Here is a 9,592-nt window from a genome sequence, read left to right on the forward strand (position 1 = left end):
AGTTTAACAGTCGTGGCACGGGAAGTGTCATTCCTGATGTAATGCCGCGATGTATCTTGCATTAAGCACAGTGCCAAGAATTCCAGACTCTCTGGCTCCAGTGGGTAATTCCGATTAAACTTGGGCACTTGGTTTCCCTCTCTCCTTGCACTTGCATTTAGAAAATGAGAGAACTTTCATCACTCGTGTGGAAAGGCAGGGTGGGGCCTCTGATACAGCTGCTTAAAAAAGCCCTGCTGAGATCACATGAGGTTTCCTTCCTCTGTCTTCCCCCTGCCCCTGAGGTGAGCAGACTTAGAGATTTGATTAACCAAGCCTTCCCTGGAGCCTGCAGCTGGCCGTGGGAATTCACGTCCCTGTTGGTTTTTTCTAAGCTGCAAAAGCGGGACGGGTACAACTACCTGTTTCAGCCGCGGCAGAGGGTAGCGCCTGGGCTGGCAGATATTCTCGCTGTGTTGAACGCTTTGAATGTTCCATCCTGGCAAGAGAAGGGCAAACATTACAGTTGCTGAAATCACACAGATCATATGAAGAACAAGAAACTAAGGAAACACTTACAAGACAATTTTACCTGTTTTGTTTTTTCTCCCGTTTGTAGCTTGAAAGAGATGCCTACGTCCAGGCGCTAGCGAGATTTACCTTACTGACCGTGAGTTCTGGCATTACTGAAATGAAGCAGAAGAATATTGACACAATTAAGACTCTCATCACAGTGGCTCATACAGATGGAAACTATTTAGGAAATTCCTGGCATGAGGTACAAGAATCGCTTGTGCCTGAACTGTAAGAAAGCGCACGTGCGGGCTGTGAACACAGTGGGGTTCTTGTCTGTGCCTGAGCACCGCGGGCTCTAGCTGAGTGCCAAGCGTGTACTTGTGTACAGACGTCGTGCAGAACTGCACAGTACGCTGCCAGTTAAGGTAGCAAAACTTGTCCGAGTGAGAAATGAAGCATTTAAATTAATAGTCACTTTAGACAGAAGAACAGAAATACGTGTCTGTCCTTGAGTGTTTAGAATTGTTTTCTTCTAAAGATTTTTCTTTGTTTTTTACCATTTCAAACAGCTTTTGTGAATAAATGACTTCTTTGTTCTCTGGAATAGATTCTGAAATGCATCAGTCAGCTCGAACTGGCACAGTTAATAGGAACTGGAGTAAAACCTCGCTACATCTCAGGGACAGTGCGTGGCAGGGAAGGTTCTTTCACTGGAACAAAAGATCAAGCACCCGATGAATTTGTGGGGCTGGGCCTGGGTGAGTAATGCAGACACAAAGTGCTTCCTTTAACGGGCTTGTTCAGACAGATGTGAAAGCTCGTCCTTTGTTTCCATTGTGCTTGACTGTGAGGTTCGAAGATGGGACTCTGAAGCAGTCCTTGTAAAACTGTCCGAGGCTTTGAACAGAGCTGTTCCTGTTGCGGAGCCTTTGTCGTGCTCCGTGGAGCGTTATGGCTGGGATGGGGAGTGGGCGATCTCGGAGAGCGGTACGTGGTTCGTGTCTGTCCGAGCGCAGCTGACCCGTCAGAGCGGATTACCGGCAGCATGACCCTGCGAGCGATACTGCAGCTGCAGTGCACCGGCTGTTTAACCGAGTGGGCAAGTTAGGGACTGCGGGTTGAGTGTCCTGTGAGGAACCTGTACAAGGAATACTCAAACCAGGCGAGCGATTAGTTTAGCTTAAATTCTAAATTCTGTTTCCTCCTCCTTTGGTTACTTTGGTACTGAACAAGTGCCTTTTTTAGCTTGGCCCGAGAGGCAGAATTTGCCTCGTAATTGAGATGATGTTCCTGTCCTCCTATAAAAGTACACCGGTCTTAAACTGTCGTTAAATTGGTTTTATTGTAATTATTTATTTTTCTGATGGGCACACAGTTAAAGACATACAGATGTCAAAGACGTGTCTGTACCTCCATTTGACTGTTGGAAGGTTTCAGTTCTAGTGTGACGCTCAGGGTCTCCCGCCTTTTGAACAACTTCACCCACAGCCAAGCAAAAGCTTTGTGTTCCCTCAGCTTACTCGTTGCCCGGATATGAGCCCTCGGCTAGTCCTAATCACCTGGCTTTGTGTACTTCTCTCTCTTGGGAGTTGAACATACATTTTGTTATACCAACAGTGGCACGACTTGTCTTCCTCTTCCTTCCCAGCCCTTTCTGTGTTATCTCTTAGCCATCTTTCAATTTTTTTTTTCACTGTAGTTGGTGGAAACGTGGATTGGAAGCAGATAGCAAGTATCCAGGAATCCATCGGTGAAACCAGCTCCCAAAGTGTTGTCGTTGCTGTGGACAGGTATTGTATTACCTTTCACCTCAAGCTTTCTAAGCAGTATTTGAACACCCTGTGCTAATCATAGGACACTGTTAATTTACCCCCGTTTGTAAAAAACCTACATAAATATTACCATTAAAGTGCTTTTTGGGTTTGTGGGTTTTTTCCTTTTTTTTATGGAGCAGAAATATTTTTGTAAGAACGAACAGAAGAAAGATTAGGCAGGAAGCCTTTTTACTGGTACAGAATCCCTACAGCAGAGTTGCAGAATGAAGACTGCTGTTCTGCCCAGTGCATCTTGATTTGCTATAGCGAGATAGATATATATACACACACGCTGTACTATATATAGTAACACAGAGCAAATCTCGTTTTGTCTTAGAACAGGGAGCACTATTGACAGATCGTTTCTCTTCTGAATGTGATTACTGGCTCCCTGCTTTCCTCTAGGCTATGTAGATGTTGTCTGAAATTACCTGAATTATTATTCCAGTCTTCCTCTCTATGAATCGTATTTATCATAACTGGATTTGATCAGGCATAATACCTCTCATCAGCATGCCCTGCTTAGATCAGTGTTAATGGGCCTTGCTCTCAGCATATAAATCAGAAAACATCATTGCCTTAATGGTTGTCAGAATGGACGGGCGCAAAGCAGGGATCGTTCTGCGGGCTTGGGAGCGCTTCTGTGACTGAGCGTCGGCAGCAAGATCGATGTCAGGGCCGTGAAAGTTGCCTTGCAGTAAAATCACGTCCAGCGAAGCGCAGGCTTAATACCAAGCACATAATAGCTCTGCAGGTTTGCAGTCTTTCCCCCCACTTCATAACGGAAAGTGTTTCAAGCGTGCGTCTGTCATGGGAAACAGGAGTTGTGCACCCCGGGGGAATTGATTTCTGTATTTGGAGCAGGGCTGAATGGTTTCTAAACTGCTGACGTTACTCCTCCGTCGCTGTCACTGGGTGGGTAGTACGGGGAGCAGCACTCGCCACCCAGTCCCACGCATGCTTGTGGGAGTTGTTTTGAAATATTAGAAAGAATTGAAATATTTTTATTTTCAAAGCTTAGTATTTGTCCGCAATCACTGGTGGTTTTAAGAAATAAAAGTAGTCAGGGGATGTCTATAATATATTCTTAAAATATCTTGAATATGTGTTTAATAGATGCTATTTTTTAAGATAATCGTAACAGTGTCTTAAACTGCATTTCACAGAATATTTACGGGATCTACGAGGTTGGATGGAAACGCCATTGGTAGGTTTTTATCTTCTTCCTCCACTCCCCACAAACTACAAAGCAGATTTGTCCTGAACCTTGGGGAAACGCCACATTAAAATCTGTGGTCCTTTAACAGTGGATTTTGTTCGCTGGCTCTGTGCTGTATCTATGGACGAGCTGCTCTCCGCCACCCACCCGCGGATGTTCAGCCTGCAGAAGATCGTAGAGATTTCTTACTACAACATGGGCCGGATACGGCTGCAGTGGTCCAGAATCTGGGAGGTTATTGGAGATCATTTTAATAAGGTATCCCTGTTCACGACTGCACTGCCCGTTCCTTGAATTAGTGATGCAAGGACGTTTCAGTTAGAGATTTGATTGTCTGAGTTCCACTGGCTTTTCTGTCCTCCTGTGTAAGCAGTTAAAACACAATACCAATGGCAGAGCTCTGGAGGCCTGCGAGAAGCAGAGGTACACAGTAAATAAATGTCACACCATGGATGTTGTTAGTTTTCGTGGCCTGGGTCTGGAACTGGCTGCCGTTATACATGTTCTGGGTTTGGGGGGTGTTTGGTGAAGCTAGAGACAAGAGGTTGTTTTCTGTTTCAGTCTAAATTGACTGTTTATCGGGTGAGTGTTTGATGTGCGTTAATACAGCCTGTTGAAATCTCTCTAGAGACCTTCCTCACTTGTAGGAAGTTTTAAATGCTGGAACATAACTAGAAAATAGGTGGAGTTGGCGAGGGATTACCGGAGTGCATTAACAGTGTGGTGTATAGAGGTGGCTGCGGTTTAACTGTGTTAATTTTCCGTTACTGCTTAGTTCTCCATTATTGAAGGTGAAGGCGGCTTGGGCTGAACCTGCAAGGATCTGGTGCAGGCTCACCGTGTGTTTCTGTTCTGCGTTACCAGGTCGGCTGCAACCCCAATGAAGATGTAGCTATTTTTGCAGTAGACTCATTAAGACAGTTATCAATGAAGTTCTTGGAAAAAGGAGAACTTGCCAATTTCCGATTCCAGAAGGACTTCCTGAGACCTTTTGAACACATCATGAAGAGGAACAGGTAATGTACAAGCAGCTGAATCACAACTGATGGTTCAGCTGGCTTTTATAAAATCATTTGGTGGAGAATTATACTGTTCTAATTGATCACGTAATTGTGTTTAAACAATTATTGCCTTAATTCAGGTCTCCTACTATTCGGGACATGGTTGTGCGGTGTATTGCGCAGATGGTGAATTCCCAAGCCGCCAACATTCGTTCTGGCTGGAAAAACATTTTTTCAGTGTTTCATCTGGCAGCCTCAGATCAGGATGAAAGTATCGTGGAACTCGCGTTCCAGACCACGGGACACATTGTCAGTGAGTATCGGCCACGGCCAGGCGTCAGGAAAGCGTGTGTGACTCCAGAGACCGACGGGTTTAGCTGTCGGCTCTGCAGAGTGAAGCCCACTTCATGCTGTAAAGCCAGTGTTTACACCTTCCAACCAACCCGCTGGCAAATAGGAAAACAGTTCAAGAAGATCATAGCTGTCTGTCTTCCTTTATGCTTTTTAAGGAAGAAAATGGTCTGTCTGTGGTAAAACAAGTCAAAAGTCAAGCCTTAGAAGATCTATTTAATGTGTACATCTTCATTTAAGTGAAGAATTTTATACTTTTCTTTCCCTCAAAAAAAGAACTGTGAGGTCATTTTCCTGTTACGTTGTTTGCTTACGGCTTTCCGTGTTTCTGGCTCTGTTCAGGAGGAAGTGCTGGGCTAGGTAGTACTGATTTGCTTCTTCCCACTCTAATCTAGAGCTCAGGCTTTAAGTGCTGTAAGGGATCTCCTCACTCTGTCTCAGCCTCTGCAAGTTCTAAAGCTTTTTCAGCATTGGTGAAGAATTCTCTTTTCCTCAGAAGTGAGTATTTGGAGTCGAGGCAATAGGACCACGCTGCTGAGGGAAGTGCTGCTCTAGGTGTGACTGGCTGCTCTCCGGAGCCCCCGCAAGCTCTGACCACGCAGACCAGCGTTAAGCCGCAGGCCTGTTGCTCTGCTCTTGCTGAACTGTTACGTTTCCCTCCTTCAGATTAGATGCTGCCTTCAGTTATTTCAGGCACGGTCAGAGCAGAATGCCCGCTAGGTGTTTGGAGTTTGGTTGGTTGGTTGGCTGGTTGGGCATTCATCTGTTAGTTTTTATTACTACTCAAGCATGTCACAGCACCAATCAGGGAACTGGCCTCTCATGACTTCTTCTGCTACAATCACTTCATATTGGAATTAATAGATCTTAAAGCGTGACACTTTTTTTCTTTTGTTCACAATTTTCTCCCAGCAATTGTGTTCGAAAAACACTTCCCAGCAACCATAGATTCTTTCCAGGACGCAGTGAAGTGCTTGTCTGAATTTGCCTGCAATGCAGCATTTCCCGATACCAGTATGGAAGCGATCCGCCTCATTCGCCACTGTGCAAAATACGTCTCTGACAGACCTCAGGTACGGTCCGTGTGAGCTGGCAGTGCTTTAATCAATACTGCCTTTGCAAAGAACAAAATCCTCGTGCCGACCTTACTGGCTTCCCTTCAAGTTCCAGAGATTAATGAGAAATGTCCTTTATTCAGAGGCAACAGGAGGGTAAACGCCCGTGGGCTTTGAGAGTATCAGCAATCTTCTTTTCTTGTATCCCCCTGCTCATCCCCATCTCCCCGGTTCCACTGCTGGCGAGCTGTCCTGAGCGCTGCTGGAAACGGGCCTGCCTCGGGCTCTGCTCTCCGCTGAGAAGCGCTGTGAGGAATCAGTAATGGCATGAGCAAACGTGCTCGGCAGCCTCAGAGCGTGCCGGCAGATCCTCGCTTGCAGAGCTGTCCTCCTAAAAAGAGACCAAGACCAGACCGGCCTTGCAAGCACAACCTGATGCTTGAACGTATCATCTCGCTTATTTTTGTAGTTAATTTTTCACAGTATACTAAGCTTTAATTTGAAGCACACTTCACCGTCTCGGTGGTGGAGTTTGCTGCCTCAGGTGAGCTGGCAATCAAGAGATGGTTCTTTGCAGACCAAACGGAGGATTGTTTTGAGGACTCTAACTCCTGCACTCTGTCTGTCGCTGTGCTTTCTCCTAAAGGCATTCAAGGAATACACCAGTGACGATATGAATGTGGCTCCCGAGGACAGAGTGTGGGTGCGAGGATGGTTCCCAATTCTGTTTGAGTTGTCCTGTATCATCAATAGATGCAAATTAGATGTAAGAACCAGGTAACAATCTGTGTTTGTAATTCACAATTTAAAAGGCTCTACTTGACACGCTTCACGTAGAAATGACTCCCTCAGTAAACGTGACCACTAAGCAATGATTTACCACTGTGGGAACACCAGGCTTTTTAAAAACACCTTTTCAACAGATGCAGAATGCAGAAATGAAGTCTTGTTCTTAACAGCCCAAATTGTAATCTCCCGTCACAGTAAACGTTGAAGTTAGGTGGCCCTGATTGCACTGGGTGAGATAGAGAAGTATTGCATTTCCTCACGTGCGGTATTCAGGTAGCGCCTGTTTGGGGTGAATAGCCGTGAAATCACAAAGATAAGAACTCTTCAAATAGTTCATTTGAAACTAAATTAAAGCTTAAGTAAATTAAAATACAGGGACAGTTTTCCGTTCGTTATAGAACCTGTAAACTGCCTAAAGCAGCTCAGCTCAACTTGCAGCTCCTGCAGGGAGCAGGGTTTGTGTTAGGGGACTCCAACAGCAAAATTCTGTTGGAGTCTTACTCTGCTGTCAGTGGAAACTCCCGAGCCCAGCCCTGCCCACCTTCCTGTGTCCTGCCCATCAGCCGTACTTTGAGGGGTTTAAAACTGGTTTTATACAGCGATTGGTGAACTGGTGGAGGGTTGCAGAAGTGGCTGAAAAAGCAAAGCTGTACTCTTGATCTTTTTGTAAAAACTGCTCATTTTCCTTGAATGTGGCCTTTCCCTGTGTACAGAGTGTATTTTGTTGCAGTTTTGATGCTGAGTATGAGAGGTTGTACCAACTCATTCTGAATTTACATATCTACATGAGCCGTGCATCTGGACTCCCTCTAGAGCTGCTGAAGAGTAACGCTGGCTTCCAGAGCTCTGTGTTTCCTACCTGGAAATACCTGTTCCTTATTTCTGGGGTCCTCTTAAACCCGTTGTTTTCCCAGTTTAATTCGGAATTACCACAGTTCTCAGTGGTGTTTTCTGGCTATTGCCTGTGACTGTAAGTGCTCTTCAAACAAGCTGGTTTTCCACTTAGTTTCAGCGTACTGGTGTGACTGACCCACATCAGGTCGTAGCGCCCTTTTCTTGCCAGTACTTGAGTTGGTTGTGGCTGTGGCAGTTGGATGTGTTTGGTCTAGTGCGTGTCTGGTAGCTCTTTACATGTTGCTCCCTCTTCATTCCAGAGGTTTGACAGTAATGTTTGAAATAATGAAGACGTACGGACACACTTACGAAAAGCACTGGTGGCAGGATTTGTTTCGCATTGTCTTCAGGATATTTGACAACATGAAACTGCCGGAGCAGCAGACTGAGGTGAAGAGCAGGGGGAGATAACTCACATAAGATCTGTGTGACAGTAGAAAACGCGATCAGTGATACAGCTTGTCAAGGGATGTAAGGCAGAGCTCCCAACCTGCATGGTTGGCCTGTGGTTCTAGTTGCCTTACTTTGTTTTCTTAGCGTTCTGCTGGAGGTATTGTCACTTTTCTCACTTATTTTAAAAAACTATTTGTGTAAAAGGCTTAGGAGTTCAGGGTCAGTAGGAGAATAGTGCACAATGCGGCGCAGTCTGGGGTTTGGAAGAACTACTGCAGCCTTGAGACACGATGTCTGGGGTCTGAGACGCATCATTTCGTGGCAGCATGCTCAGCGGAATGAGGCTGGTAACAGAGAAGTGAAGTGAAGAAGAAAAGTTCTGCTAGTTCAAAACAAAACTTTTTGATGACTAGGGAAAAAACCCCAAACAAATGAAAAAAAAGAAACCCCAAACCAAACAGCTCTGTGCTTTCACTGCTCCCTTCTGAGCAGCCAAACAGGTTTTGACCTGCCAAACCAGGGCTGGGTACTGCCGAGGCAGTGGAGCAGAAATGGCCTTACGGGTGTAATTTATTAATACGAGAAGTTTGATCAAAATGGATCACCTGTTTGGGAGGCTCACTCTGACCAGTCACTCTGCGTGTCTCACTTCCTAAATTTTTATTCCTGGAAAATATGGAGGAGAATCACAGAGAGCCGAGCCTGCTGTTAAACTGTTGAGCTCAGGTTAGACACTGTGTTTGTGGTCAAATTCAGAATCTTGTGATGGTAAATGCTTCTCCATCCTCTAACCTGGTCTCCAAGGATAGTTCATTGTCTCTTTCTGTAGTTGTTTAAACCCGCTAGGTGGCAAAGCATGAGTGGGGGCTCCAGGTTTTGGGAGCTGGAAAGGAATTCGCTGACACTGTAAAGCGGTTGGAATTGTGTCAGTAGAGACACCGTCTGCCTGCAGGGATGGGGGCTGCGAAGTTTCATCTTAAACAAAGCTGTAACTCTTCTTTTTTTTTTTTTTTTTCCCCCCCTCCTAGAAAGCCGAATGGATGACAACTACTTGCAACCATGCACTTTATGCGATCTGTGATGTATTCACACAGTATCTAGAAGTACTGAGTGATGTTCTTTTGGATGATATATTTGCACAGCTCTACTGGTGTGTGCAGCAAGGTGGGACTGCGCCGGCATACGGTCAACAGCGTTAACGGTTCACTGTGGTCACTGTGAATAAACAAACACACTGCTTGTCTCTTCCAGACAATGAACAACTGGCACGGTCTGGTACAAACTGCTTGGAGAACGTTGTCATCCTGAATGGTGAAAAGTTCACCCTGGAAATCTGGGATAAGACTTGCACTTGCATGCTGGATATTTTCAAAACTACGATCCCTCACGCGTAAGAGGACTGTTGATGCTAATTCTTTGTCAGATGGTTCAGCCGGGTGAGCTGCTGGTGAGCTGTCAGATAGCTGATAGGAGGGTGAACACCAGGCTGTCCAGTGTGGACGAACAGCAGCAGACTTTCTGGGAACACGGTGGTAAATAGGTGCTAGGTACACAACTTGTACTCAGTGTTTGTCCGCGGTG

The 9,592-nt window shown here is 45.6% G+C and overlaps 1 protein-coding gene across 1 annotated transcript in view; it reads left to right on the top strand.

The window, feature by feature from the left end:
- Positions 1 to 9,592, top strand: part of ARFGEF1 (ADP-ribosylation factor guanine nucleotide-exchange factor 1 (brefeldin A-inhibited)) — a gene marked incomplete at its 5' end in the record, with an annotated part of 40,411 nt that overhangs the window by 24,263 nt on the left and 6,556 nt on the right. Inside the window, 12 exons of the mRNA XM_010144038.1 lie at positions 599 to 757; positions 1,103 to 1,253; positions 2,195 to 2,285; positions 3,476 to 3,516; positions 3,617 to 3,786; positions 4,393 to 4,544; positions 4,670 to 4,842; positions 5,793 to 5,953; positions 6,582 to 6,712; positions 7,879 to 8,008; positions 9,040 to 9,175; positions 9,263 to 9,401. Of these exons, the coding sequence (XP_010142340.1) occupies positions 599 to 757; positions 1,103 to 1,253; positions 2,195 to 2,285; positions 3,476 to 3,516; positions 3,617 to 3,786; positions 4,393 to 4,544; positions 4,670 to 4,842; positions 5,793 to 5,953; positions 6,582 to 6,712; positions 7,879 to 8,008; positions 9,040 to 9,175; positions 9,263 to 9,401 (1,634 nt within the window). The remainder of the gene's footprint in view (positions 1 to 598; positions 758 to 1,102; positions 1,254 to 2,194; positions 2,286 to 3,475; positions 3,517 to 3,616; positions 3,787 to 4,392; positions 4,545 to 4,669; positions 4,843 to 5,792; positions 5,954 to 6,581; positions 6,713 to 7,878; positions 8,009 to 9,039; positions 9,176 to 9,262; positions 9,402 to 9,592) is intronic.

The sequence above is a fragment of the Buceros rhinoceros genome, unplaced genomic scaffold (assembly GCF_000710305.1).
Source record: "Buceros rhinoceros silvestris isolate BGI_N320 unplaced genomic scaffold, ASM71030v1 scaffold9139, whole genome shotgun sequence".
NCBI lineage: Eukaryota > Metazoa > Chordata > Aves > Bucerotiformes > Bucerotidae > Buceros > Buceros rhinoceros.